The sequence below is a fragment of the Eleutherodactylus coqui genome, chromosome 5 (assembly GCF_035609145.1).
Source record: "Eleutherodactylus coqui strain aEleCoq1 chromosome 5, aEleCoq1.hap1, whole genome shotgun sequence".
NCBI classification, from domain to species: domain Eukaryota; kingdom Metazoa; phylum Chordata; class Amphibia; order Anura; family Eleutherodactylidae; genus Eleutherodactylus; species Eleutherodactylus coqui.
The window spans coordinates 254,515,922-254,529,950 of NC_089841.1; the positions used below are offsets into that span (position 1 = coordinate 254,515,922).

At 48.8% G+C, this 14,029-nt stretch overlaps 1 protein-coding gene across 1 annotated transcript in view; it reads left to right on the top strand.

Annotated features, from left to right (window-relative positions):
- The window catches only part of HAPLN4 (hyaluronan and proteoglycan link protein 4), a 36,642-nt gene extending 23,380 nt beyond the window's left edge, over positions 1–13,262 (top strand). The window contains exon 5 of the mRNA XM_066605037.1: positions 12,904–13,262. Coding sequence (XP_066461134.1) covers positions 12,904–13,262 — 359 coding nt within the window. The remainder of the gene's footprint in view (positions 1–12,903) is intronic.
- The last annotated feature ends 767 nt before the right edge of the window (positions 13,263–14,029 follow it).

Sequence of the window (14,029 nt, forward strand, 5' to 3'; positions counted from 1 at the left end):
GCTAGAGATGAGCGAACGTACTCGTCCGAGCTTGATACTCGTTCGAGTATTAGCGTGTTCGAGATGCTCGTTACTAGAGGCGAGTACCACGCGATGTTCGAGTTACTTTCACTTTCATCTCTGGGACGTTAGCACACTTTTCTGGCCAATAGAAAGACAGGGAAGGCATTACAACTTCCCCCTGCGACGTTCAAGCCCTATACCACCCCCCTGCAGTGAGTGGCTGGCGAGATCAGGTGTCACCCGAGTATATAAATCGGCCCCTCCCGCGGCTCGCCACAGATGCATTCTGACAGAGATCAGGGAAAGTGCTGCTGGTGCCGGAGCTGCTATAGGGAGAGTGTTAGGAGTTATTTTAGGCTTCAAGAACCCCAACGGTCCTTCTTAGGGCCACATCTGACCGTGTGCAGTACTGTTGAGGCTGCTTTTAGCAGTGTTGCACAATTTTTTTTTTTTGTATATCGGCCGTGCAGAGCATTGCGTCCGCAGTCTGCAGTCATTGTACAGAGTATAGGGCCAGTACTGGTGAGGCAGGGAAAGAGATATTCAGGCTATATAGGCAGTGGGCTTTTTCCAAAAAATTTGGGAAAAATACTATATTTGGGCTGCCTGTGACCGTCTTCAGTTTACTGCGTGTCTGCTGGGGGTAGTAGTCCTAATTAATACGCAGCTAAGCGTTACAGCAGGCTTGCGCAAAATTGTTTCCTGGATCTGCTGTCTCTGTTACATGATCGCCATCATCCCGCCAGAGGGAAACAGTATACATAATATTATACGCTGCCTACAGTATCTATCTGCTGGGGGTAGTAGTCCTAATTAATACGCAGCTAAGCGTTACAGCAGGCTTGCGCAAAATTGTTTCCTGGATCTGCTGTCTCTGTTACATGATCGCCGTCATCCCGCCAGAGGGAAAGAGTATACATAATATTATACGCTGCCTACAGTATCTATCTGCTGGGGGTAGTAGTCCTAATTAATACGCAGCTAAGCGTTACAGCAGGCTTGCGCAAAATTGTTTCCTGGATCTGCTGTCTCTGTTACATCGGCGCTGTCATCCCGCCAGAGGGAAACAGTATACATAATATTATATGCTGCCTACAGTATCTGTCTGCTGTATCAGCTCAGCATTTAAAAAAAATAGAAGCAAAATACTTAAGGCCTACTACTGGCCTTTGGCCACTTGACTGCTTCTGCGCTGTGAATTCCACTAGCTCAGTCATACGCACCTACGTCTCACTACAGGCGTGCGCAAAATTGTTTCCTGGCTCTGCTGTGCGTTCCGTAAGGATAGTCAGCCTCCAACCACAGGCCAATAAGCGGCACATTTAATTACAGCATTCTGTTTCTGCACTACTGGTAATACAGCATGCTGAGGGGTAGGGGTAGGCCTAGAGGACGTGGACGCGGGCAAGGACGCGGAGGCCCAAGTCAGGGTGTGGGCACAGGCCGAGCTCCTGATCCAGGTGTATCGCAGCCGACTGCTGCGGGATTAGGAGAGAGGCACGTTTCTGGCGTCCCCACATTCATCTCACAATTAATGGGTCCACGCGGTAGACCTTTATTAGAAAATGAGCAGTGTGAGCAGGTCCTGTCGTGGATGGCAGAAAGTGCATCCAGCAATCTATCGACCACCCAGAATTCTGTGCTGTCCACTGCTGCAACTCTGAATCCTCTGGCTGCTGCTCCTCCTTCCTCCCAGCCTCCTCACTCCATTACAATGACACATTCTGAGGAGCAGGCAGACTCCCAGGAACTGTTCCCGGGCCCCTGCCCAGAATGGCCAGCAATGGTTCCTCTCTCACCGGAGGAGTTTGTCGTGACCGATGCCCAACCTTTGGAAAGTTCCCGGGGTCCGGGGGATGAGACTGGGGACTTCCGGCAACTGTCTCAAGAGCTTTCAGTGGGTGAGGAGGACGATGACGATGAGACACAGTTGTCTATCACTCAGGTAGTAGTAATTGGAGTAAGTCCGAGGGAGGAGCGCACAGAGGATTCGGAGGAAGAGCAGCAGGACGATGAGGTGACTGACCCCACCTGGTTTGCTAAGCCTACTGAGGACAGGTCTTCAGAGGGGGAGGCAAGTGCAGCAGCAGGGCAGGTTGAAAGAGGCAGTGCGGTGGCCAGGGGTAGAGGCAGGGCCAGACCGAATAATCCACCAACTGTTTCCCAAAGCGCCCCCTCGCGCCATGCCACCCTGCAGAGGCCGAGGTGCTCAAAGGTCTGGCAGTTTTTCACTGAGAGTGCAGACGACCGACGAACAGTGGTGTGCAACCTTTGTCGCGCCAAGATCAGCCGGGGAGCCACCACCACCAGCCTCACCACCACCAGCATATGATGGCCAAGCACCCCACAAGGTGGGACGAAGGCCATTCACCGCCTCCGGTTTGCACCGCTGCCTCTCCCCCTGTGCCCCAACCTGCCACTGAAATCCAACCCCCCTCTCAGGACACAGGCACTACCGTCTCCTGGCCTGCACCCACACCCTCACCTCCGCTGTGCTCGGCCCCATCCAGCAATGTCTCTCAGCGCACCGTCCAGCCGTCGCTAGTGCAAGTGTTGGAGCGCAAGCGCAAGTACGCCGCCACGCACCCGCACGCTCAAGCGTTAAACATGCACATAGCCAAATTTATCAGCCTGGAGATGCTGCCGTATAGGGTTGTGGAAACGGAGGCTTTCAAAGGTATGATGGCGGTCGCGGCCCCGCGCTACTCAGTTCCCAGTCGCCACTACTTTTCCCGATGTGCTGTCCCAGCCCTGCACGACCACGTCTCCCGCAACATTGTACGCGCCCTCACCAACGCGGTTACTGCCAAGGTCCACTTAACAACGGACACGTGGACAAGCACAGGCGGGCAGGGCCACTATATCTCCCTGACGGCACATTGGGTGAATTTAGTGGAGGCTGGGACAGAGTCAGAGCCTGGGACCGCTCACGTCCTACCCACCCCCAGAATTGCGGGCCCCAGCTCGGTGGTGGTATCTGCGGCGGTGTATGCTTCCTCCACTAAACCACCCTCCTCCTCCTACGCAATCTCTGTCTCGCAATCAAGATGTGTCAGCAGCAGCACGTCGCCAGCAGTCGGTGTCACGCGGCGTGGCAGCACAGCGGTGGGCAAGCATCAGCAGGCCGTGCTGAAAATACTCAGCTTAGGAGAGAAGAGGCACACGGCCCACGAACTGCTGCAGGGTCTGACAGAGCAGACCGACCGCTGGCTTGCGCCGCTGAGCCTCCAACCGGGCATGGTCGGTGCCTGGCCCACGTCTTTAATTTGGTGGTTCAGCGCTTTCTGAAAAGCTACCCACGCTTGTCAGACCTGCTCGGAAAGGTGCGCCGGCTCTGCGCACATTTCTGCAAGTCCCACACGGACGCTGCCACCCTGCGCACCCTGCAACATCGGTTTCATCTGCCAGTGCACCGACTGCTGTGCGACGTGCCCACTTGGTGGAACTCTACGCTCCACATGTTGGCCAGGCTCTATGAGCAGCGTAGAGCTATAGTGGAATACCAACTCCAACATGGGCGGCGCAGTGGGAGTCAGCCTCCTCAATTCTTTACAGAAGAGTGGGCCTGGTTGGCAGACATCTGCCAGGTCCTTGGAAACTTTGAGGAGTCTACCCAGATGGTGAGCGGCGATGCTGCAATCATTAGCGTCACCATTCCTCTGCTATGCCTCTTGAGAAGTTCCCTGCAAAGCATAAAGGCAGACGCTTTGCGCTCGGAAACAGAGGCGGGGGAAGACAGTATGTCGCTGGATAGTCAGAGCACCCTCCTGTCTATATCTCAGCGCGTTGAGGAGGAGGAGGAGGAGCATGAGGAGGATGAGGAGGAGGGGGAAGAGACAGCTTGGCCCAATGCTGAGGGTACCCATGCTGCTTGCCTGTCATCCTTTCAGCGTGTATGGCCTGAGGAGGAGGAGGATCCTGAAAGTGATCTTCCTAGTGCGGACAGCCATGTGTTGCGTACAGGTACCCTGGCACACATGGCTGACTTCATGTTAGGATGCCTTTCTCGTGACCCTCGCGTTACACGCATTCTGGCCACTATGGATTACTGGGTGTACACACTGCTCGACCCACGGTATAAGGAGAACCTTTTCACTCTCATACCCGAAGAGGAAAGGGGTTCGAGAGTGATGCTATACCACAGGACCCTGGCGGACAAACTGATGGTAAAATTCCCATCCGACAGCACTAGTGGCCGAAGGCGCAGTTCCGAGGGCCAGGTAGCAGGGGAGGCGCAGAGATCAGGCAGCATGTACAGCACAGGCAGGGGAACACTCTCTAAGGCCTTCGACAGCTTTCTGGCTCCCCAGCAAGACTGTGTCACCGCTCCCCAGTCAAGGCTGAGTCGGCGGGAGCACTGTAAAAGGATGGTGAGGGAATACGTAGCCGATCGCACGACCGTCCTCCGTGACGCCTCTGCCCCCTACAACTACTGGGTGTCGAAGCTGGACACGTGGCCTGAACTTGCGCTGTATGCCCTGGAGGTGCTTGCTTGTCCTGCGGCTAGCGTCTTGTCAGAGAGGGTGTTTAGTGCGGCTGGGGGAATCATCACAGATAAGCGTACCCGCCTGTCAACCGACAGTGCCGACAGGCTTACACTCATCAAGATGAACAAAGCCGGGATTTCCCCAGACTTCTCTTCTCCACCAGCGGACAGCAGCGATACCTAAACAATACGTAGGCTGCACCCGCGGATGGAAGCATTGTTCTCTATCACCATCAAAAACGTGGACCTTTTAGCTTCATCAATCTGTGTATAATATTCATCCTCCTCCTCCTGAAACCTGACGTAATCACGCCGAACGGGCAATTTTTCTTAGGCCCACAAGGCTCAGTCATATAATTTTTGTAAACAATTTTTATACGTTTCAATGCTCATTAAAGCGTTGAAACTTTCACCTGAACCAATTTTTATTGGCCTAGTTACAGGCCTAGTTACAAATTAAGACACATTAACCAAAGCGATTAATGGGTTTCACCTGCCCTCTTGGTTGGGCATGGAAATTTTTCTGACGTACATTAGTACTGTTGGTACACCAATTTTTTGGGCCCTCGCCTACAGTGTAATCCAATTAATTTTTTGCCCACCTGCATTAAAGCTGACGTTACATCAGCTGTGCTGGGCACTGCAATGGGATATATTTATGTACCGCCGGTGGGTTCCAGGGAGCCACCCATGCTGTGGGTCCACAGGGAGTTGTAACTGCATGTGTCTACTTCTAAAGAACCCCAGTCTGAGTGGGGCATGCAGTGTGGGCCGAAGCCCACCTGTATTTAATCGGACGTTACCTCAGCTGTGATGGGCACAGCAATGGGATATATTTATGTACCGCCGGTGGCTTCCTGGCACCCACCCATGCTGTCGGTCCACACGGAGTTGTAACTGCATGTGTCCACTTCTAAAGAACCCCAGTCTGACTGGGGCATACAGTGTGGGCCGAAGCCCACCTGCATTTAACATGACATTACCTCAGCTGTGATGGGCAATGCAATGGGATATATTTATGTACCGCTGGTGGCTTCCTGGCACCCACCCATGCTGTCGGTCCACACGGAGTTGTAACTGCATGTGTCCACTTCTAAAGAACCCCAGTCTGACTGGGGCATGCAGTGTGGGCAAAAGCCCACCTGCATTTAATCGGACGTTACCTCAGCTGTGATGGGCACTGCAATGGGATATATGTATGTACCGCCGGTGGGTTCCAGGGAGCCACCCATGCTGTGGGTGCACACGGAATTCCCATTGCGGAGTTGTACCTGCCTGTGACTATTTATAAAAAACCGCGGTCTGACTGGGGCATGCAGACACCTTGACAGAATGAATAGTGTGTGGCACATAGGTTCCCCATTGCTATGCCCACGTGTGCAGCTCCTGATGGCGGTGGCACAGGAATATATTTCTCACTGCTTCTGTACAGCATTGTGGGCTATCGTCCTGCCCCTTTTAAAGAGGGTCGCTGCCTAGCCGTGCCAACCCTCTGCAGTGTGTGCCTGCGGTTCCTCCTCATGGCAGATGCACTTCTAAATAGACATGAGGGTGGTGTGGCATGAGGGCAGCTGAAGGCTGCGCAGGGACACTTTGGTGTTCGCTGTGGACACTGCGTCGTGTGGGAGGGGAGGGGGGGGTTGGCAGCATGTAACCCAGGAGAAGTGGCAGCGGAGTGTCCAGCAGGCAGTGATTGTGCTTTGTTGGAGGTAGTGTGGTGCTTAGCTAAGGTATGCATTGCTAATGAGGGCTTTTCAAAAGTAAAAGTTGTTGGGAGGGGGGGGTGGGCACTCTTGCCGCTATTGTGGCTTAATAGTGGGACCTGGGAACTTGAGATGCAGCCCAACATGTAGCCCCTCGCCTGCCCTATCCGTTGCTGTGTCGTTCCCATCACTTTCTTGAATTGCCCAGATTTTCACAAATGGAAACCTTAGCGAGCATCGGCGATATACAAAAATGCTCGGGTCGCCCATTGACTTAAATGGGGTTCGTTACTCGAAACGAACCCTCGAGCATCGCGATAATTTCGTCCCGAGTAACGAGCACCCGAGCATTTTGGTGCTCGCTCATCTCTAGTGTTCGCTCATCTCTAGTAGGAAGTGTTCTGAGAAGCCGAGCCCACAGTATACATGGCGGATATTGGCTGTCCTTGATAGGCGACTCCCGCCCGCTACAGCTGCGGTTGGAGATGCAATTCTGCTAGCGGTATTTAAAGTACAGGTACATGCAGTAAGGGCCCTTCACATGGGCGTATGTGCAATTGCGCATGCTATTTACACTATGAATGAGGCACTTTGCGCATATATTTGCGCATTTTACTGTACTTTTTTGCACATGCAGGGCATGTTCACATGGGTGCAGCACATCCACCAATCCTGATTTAAAAGGCTATTTAACCTAATGAGATTTAGATGTGTTCCTTTCCCTGCTGTTTTGTGGTGTATTTTAAGCATAATGTTGTATATTGGAGGCGCATTTGCTCACCCCCATAGATTTGTCTGGGGTCCTTTGATGCATATAATGTGCAAAAAAAGGAGCAGTCTGTATTTTCTCTGTGAAAGAAAGGTGCGTGCAAAAAAAAAAGAATGTGGATAAATCCAATGAAATCAATGGGTTCTATTTAGAGATGAGCGTGCTCGCTCTTTTAAGGCTGATGCTCAAGCGATTACTTGTCCGAGCACCATGCAGGGGTGGGGGTGGGGGGGGTGAGAGTGTGACAGATCTCTCTCTCGCCCCTGCTGCCCCCCCCCCCCCGCATGGTGCTCGGATGAGGAATCAGTTACTCAAAAAGACCGATGCTTGCTCGAGCATCAGCCTTAAACGAACGTGCTCGCTCATCTCTAGTTCTATTCTCTGTGTTTTGCACATTAAATTTTTTTTTTTAACATGTCTTTATTGAAAAAAGTTTTTTCCATATTCTTTAAAGACCGTATTATTACAACAAGTAACATCCAGACAATGAGTTTTCTGTATTCAGATGGGTCCATAGTCATAACTGTACTTGCTCGTCTAGCGTCGGTCTACCATGGCTGGACCTCTTTACTTCTCAGTCTGGTGTATTTAACTGAACATTAGGAAGCTACGTGAGGTACAATGATAGCATTCGTTCTGTGTAAACATATTGCATAATATAACATAAGTAGGAAGGGGATGGGGGTAGGAAAGGAGGGGTAGGGGAAAAATGGGTAACTCTAAGAGTTTGTCTGTGGGGTTGCCCCCTCGATCTTACTTTGTAGTCGTTGTTTCTTTCAAGGTGTGAAGTACCTGTGTCGGCTGCTGCCAATATGCCAAGGGCGGTCTCCGCCTGTTCCCGCCTCGCCGTCAACGTCCGCGCACATTTAATTTTTGTGTGATTCTTGGGAGTGTTCGGGCTTACACAATCAACAATGTGATACAATGAAAAGGTGACACGATTTTAACATTGGAAAGTCCTATTGACTTTCGCAATTAAAATTCACGTGTTTTTATTGTGGGCAGCAGCAATGTGATGCGAGATTATTCTAAGAAAAATAGCATTGCTGACGCCCAAAAATCATGGGAACAAAGATGTGATTTCACTGCGGCAAAATCGCGATCGACCATTTGAAACTAGACTTTAAGATATTACAGTTCAAGTGTGTCTGCTATATCCTTTGAGTAAAGAAAGAGTTAACTGGGCAGATCGCTTCTGGCCTTCTTGTCCTCCTTCAGCTGCAGCTCACATTACATTACACTTCATGTAAATCCAAGAATATTGGAGTTTTTGTCCAAGTATGTGATAATCAATATAATTTTATTTGTGGTATAATATTGCTGCGCTCAGCATCTCCTCGCCGCCGCCGCCGGACCGTCTTATGATCACGCATTAGTAGCTTGGGAAATGATGAATCTCAGAAGCTTTGTAGAATGTTGAGCTGTGAGACCTTGGAGGGTGCTTAGATAATGTAATGTACTGCAGTCCTTATGCCTTACTGCAGTGTATTCAGGAATCCATGCATCTGTTTTTGTAAGGATGAGTATTCTGCTTATGATATACAGAGGATGCATTAGGAGGGATTGCTTCGGCCAATACATTTGCGCCAAGTATTGCGCATGCAAAATTTGTGCGCTGAACACGCAGTGAATTTCAGTGGGTTCAGTCACATGGGCATTTTTTGCAAGCGCATTTTGGTCGTTCGAAAAAAAACACAGCATGTCCTATTTTGGTTATTATGCACCAATTAGGTCAGCTTCATACAAGTATATGTGTATTTGAGCGCACATGTGTGCTACGATTTTGCAGATCAAACGTTGCTTTTTTGCACGTGCATTGGCATAAGTTATTGTACTTTTGTGTGCGCAAGTCATGTGCAATTTTACGCACAAAAAGATACGCCCCGATGCCCCAGCCATTGAAACGGCTAATTAGTCCGATGGGTTCCAAACGTGGTATTTTTCCTGTGCAATTACGCAGCGTTTCACTCATCTCCTAGGATATTGCGCACGTATTTACACATCACCATTGTTTTCTATGGGGAGTTTTGTTAAATAGAGCATGCTTTGGTTTTTGCACAACCAAAATGCGCAGGAAAAGACGTGCATGTGAATGAACCCGTTGAAATTAATGGGTTCTATTCACTACGCATTGCGTGGGTAAATTTTGTGTGCGCAAATACACCCGTGTGAAGCTGGACTTAGCCTATCTTAAACTTAAATGACCATTGAAATCAAAGGCAGCATGCTTGCATGTTTTTTGTGAGCGCAAATATGCAGGGCATACGTGCATAAAAAATACTGTAAAATACCCTGTTTTCCCAGAAAATAAGACCTAACCTGATATTTCGGAATTTTTGGGGAGACTTGAAATATAAGGCCTACCCTGAAAATAAGCCCCAGCTGCATTTCCTTACAAAAAGAAATACATTACCAAGCAGGCTTGGTCCAGGTCCCTCCCGCTGCTCTCTGGAGGTGGGATTTATGAACTGGCCATTCAATGCCTTGGCTCCACCAATTCATAAATCCTGCCTCCACAACACGTTGGCTGTGATTAGTTCTTCGATCGCTGCTCAGTCAATCAATGCAGTCCTCGATGAAGCCATCGCATTGGTTCATCACGCGCTGCATTGACTGGTTTTCAAGCGCTGCTCAGTCAATCAGAGTTTGAATCCCATAACCAGGAAGTGATCTTTTGTGGGCAGCCAAGGACTGCATGAAGCGCGTCGGAGCTCCGGAGAGCAGTGGGAGGGACATGGACCGAGCCTGCTAGGTAAGTATAATAAGACATGACCCGAAAATAAGCCCTAGTACTTTTTGGGAAACACGGGATGTACAGAAGTGTGCAAAGACCCAATGATCATTGCACAAATACGCAGCGCAAATGTGTGTAAATATTCTTACGCCCTTGTGACTCGGTCTCAGAATCTTCCAAACCTCCGAAATATTCAGGCAGCATCACCATCGATGTAAAAATGCAGTGTGTATCAATTGGAGCCATAAAGGGAAAAAACACACTGCTGCAGGAGCGACTATGCTCACCGCTACGAAGCGGAGGTGCACCTGAACAAGGGTAATTTCTTCCCCTTCGCCGGGTTTTTAAACTCCATGCCAGAGCGCAAGAGTTTGAAAATGACCCCGGGAAGATAGGCACCACCCGATCTTTCCCACACATAGACCCCCCACTGATCAGTTGATTGTGCGCCTGCTGACAGCGCTGCAAATACACAGGGGTCAGAGCGTAAGCAGCGGACGTTTCCACGCTGACCTCCGTATAGTGGCCGGCGCTTGTTAACTACAGGCACAGCACTCGTTGATTTTAATGTGAGCCGTGCCTGCAGTTACAAGCGCAGGTCACTACAAGGAGGTCGGTGTGGAGACTCCCGCTGCTTCCTCTCCGACCTCTGTGTATTTGCGCCACTGACAACATGCGCCCGCTTAGCTGACGAACCCCAGCCGATCAACTATTGATGACCTATCCTGAGCATGGGTCATCAGTAGTATTCTCCCTGGAAGACCCCTTTAAGAAAAACTGGACTGTCTAATGAATTAGCCACCTGGACTGGTTCTTTGGCTGCCTTCACACTTGACTTATTAATTGCGGACATTCTACAGCGAAAAATCTGCAGCAAATACACCACAAAGCCAGGGGCAAAACCCGCAACCTAAGGCCTCCTGCACACAGGAGGCCATAGGTTGGATTTGCATTGCATTGAGTCCGGTGCAGGATTCCGCCTCCGGATTTCGCAGCAAATCCAGCCCATAGCATGCTATGGAAAAACGTGATTCCCCGCCCACGAGCGGAAATCGATTGAGATTTTCCGCTTGCTGGAAAGAAATCGCAGCATGTTGCGATTTGCCACCAGATACGCACAGCCGGCTCCAATTGAAGTCAATGGAAGCCGGATACGTACGGCCGGCTTTCATTGAAGTCAATGGAAACCGTCCGTTCCGCGGCCATTCCGCAATCATCATTGCAGAATGGTCGCAGGAGCTGCGTCATCGCTATGGCGATGGCACAGCGTCCTCTCAACTGCACATACGCCGGCCTGCACATTTGCAGCTCAAGAGGCCATGTCATCGCCATAGCGCCGGCGCGGCATCCCTTGTACTGTGCATGTGCCACCCGGCACATTGAGAGAATAGGAGAAGATGGAGACGTTGGCGGACAGGTAAGCAGGCTGGGCACCGTGTCAAATTTCGCTGTTGGAATTCTGCATGCGGGGCCCGACCCATTCATGTGCAGATTTAGCTGCAGTTTTTGTAGTGTGATGTGATGTAGATGTGAAGGGTTAAAATCCACAACATAAGTAGTCATGCTGCAGATTCTGGGAACCTTTCACACCAGACGGAATAGGCTGTACAATGCGCTACCAGCAGCGGTAAATTCCACATCAAAATTCATAGGCATTTGCTGATTTTGATGCAAAATTGAAAATGGCTTAAAAACTGCCTGCAATTCTGCATCAAAATTGGCAGTTCAGGCCCCTTCACAAGAGCGTATGCATATTTGCGCACGTCGGAGTGCTGCATTTTTGCAGAATGAATGATTCTTTTTTGTGTCCGCAGTGGCGTACTTTGCTGTACTTTTTGTGCCCAAGGCATATTCATTTGCAGCAAACAAAGATGCAACGAGTTAAATGGCCAATCAGTCTAATAAGTTCCAGATGTGTACTTTTTCCAGCGGCATAACGCAACCTGTCATGCATCTCCTTGCGCATCGTGCAAATGCACTGGAAAATACAGTATATTTAGAATTTTTTTTTGCGCAGAAAAATACGCACAGTGAATGAACCTATTGAAATCAATGGATCTTATTCTCTGTGTATTGTATGTGCAAATTTTGTGTGCGCAAAAGCGTGCATGATAATGCCCGCGTGGAGGAGTGCTTAGGGCGGCTTCAAACGAGTGTAAATGCAAAAACGTTCGCTCCAGCACAACGTATTTGCTCTGTAAGGAGGGATTTCTGTGTGCCCGCACAAATACTGCGCACATTTGCACAGGCACTACTCATTGACATGGACTGAGGAGTCACCCCCGCCCTGACTTAAATGGCTATTAAGCCAAATTAGGTGCTGGTGTTCGCAGTAAAGTGCAGTGTTTTGCGCATACCCACACACATATATGTGCCCTATTGCGAACCCCCATGGACTCCTATGAGGACCTTCGGGGGACAAAAGCCCACAAGAAAAGAGTATGTTGCATTTATTTCGTGCGAGAAAAATGCGCAAGCAAAAAAGAGCCGTGAGAATGAAATAAGTGGGCTCTATTCTCTGCCCAATGCACATGCATACATGTCCGTCTGAAGCCGCCCTTAGAACTGTAGATTTCAGTGTGGAATTCCACAGTGACCAATTTGGTTGCCTCCTGCAGTCGTAATTCCATGCCATGTGAAAGGTCCCTTAGAATCCACAGGGTTTTTCAAAAACATTGCGGATTTGGTGTGGAAATTTTCCACTCCGTGTTAAAATTTTTGAATTCTGCTCCACGTCTTGTACTGCAAATTCTGCAAAATCCACTGTGGAAATTCTACAGCATTTACACTATGTGTGAAGACAGCTTTTAAGTAAGATGGCCTGTGGGAGCCAGCAAGAATGTATTGGTATTATTGAGCTGATAGCTAGGGAAATATATGTTTAGCGAGTGGCCAGATGGCCTGGGTTGGTTTTTTTGGTCTATGTATTACTATGAGATTACCTTGCTGTGTTGTGTGAAACATAAAAGCTGCTACACTCAGTCAGAACTAGCATCCAGTGTGTTTGACTGAATTTTCCTACATATGCCAATCGTTTGACCCCAGAGACAGCAATTCCAGTGACTGACATCTCAAGATGTCAAGAATATCTAGGGATCTACCATGCTCTCTTAGGCAATAAGTAGTAATGAATGGCAAGATATCGCTTTTCTTTATTAATGTGTATGTGTTTGTGTGTCTAATCTGTATATATATATGTTTGTTTTAGGCAAAGTTTATTTCCTGAAGACATTTCACAAAATGAGTTTTCCAGAAGCAACAAGATCCTGTGAGAAAAACGGTGATACATTAGCCAAAGTCGGTCAACTTTATGCGGCCTGGAAACTGCAACTTTTGGACAAATGTGAAGCTGGATGGCTCGGTGATGGCAGCGTCCGCTACCCCATTGTAAATCCTCGGCAAAGGTGTGGAGGAGAAGAGCCAGGGGTGAGGAACCTAGGGTTTCCTAGTAAGAAGTATAAATTATTTGGGGTCTACTGCTTTAAGGCAAAAAGCAAAGGAGAAGAAAATGAAGAAAAAGAAAAGATCAAGGACGGAATTAACCGGTGGAAAGCTAATCATGTGTAGAGTATGCGACAATGGAGCTGTCTGAACACTGGTGGTCAGGATCCAACATCAATACCCATATATACATAGTTATACATCAACACACACTGCATAAAAAGACAAGCCTGTGTCTAACCAATGTGGAGCAACCTTACCTTGCTTTAAATTGGGCCAATATACATAATACATATAAACTCATAATAGGGATGTCAGACAGGGAAGGTACCAATGCAATCCCGGAAAGACTGAAGAGAAAAACAGAAATGCATTCCGATGTCAAATCTTCAAGAACGTAGGTGAAGAAGTCAGAAAAATGGATTAAGTCAACCCAAATCTTATTTAGTGAATGAATGACAATGTCTGTGATGCAACATGTTTTAACTTAAGAAAGTCTTTTAATGAAGATAAGAATGAAATGCATATAGATGGTGGCATAGAGAAAGCTTGCGGGAATATCCCACATGTGGCCCCAGTGTGTAACTTGACTCCAACACAGGCCTCAGAAATGAAGGAGATCCTTATGGATTTTGGGGCCTCCCTTTCATTGGGACATTTTTCAGGCACCATTTCAAGTTTGCCGAGACCTTGAGAAGCCAAGATATAAGAAGCACCACTCAAAAGACCACATTTTGGAAACTAGGGCCCTCAAGGAATTTATCAAGAGATGTAGTGAGCATTTTGATCCCACAAGTCTTTTGTGGAAGTTGTTAGTATTGGGTCGTGAAAATGAAGATGAAAATGAAAAATTCCAATTTTTTTCAATAGAACACAGGGACAGCCCCAAGTGT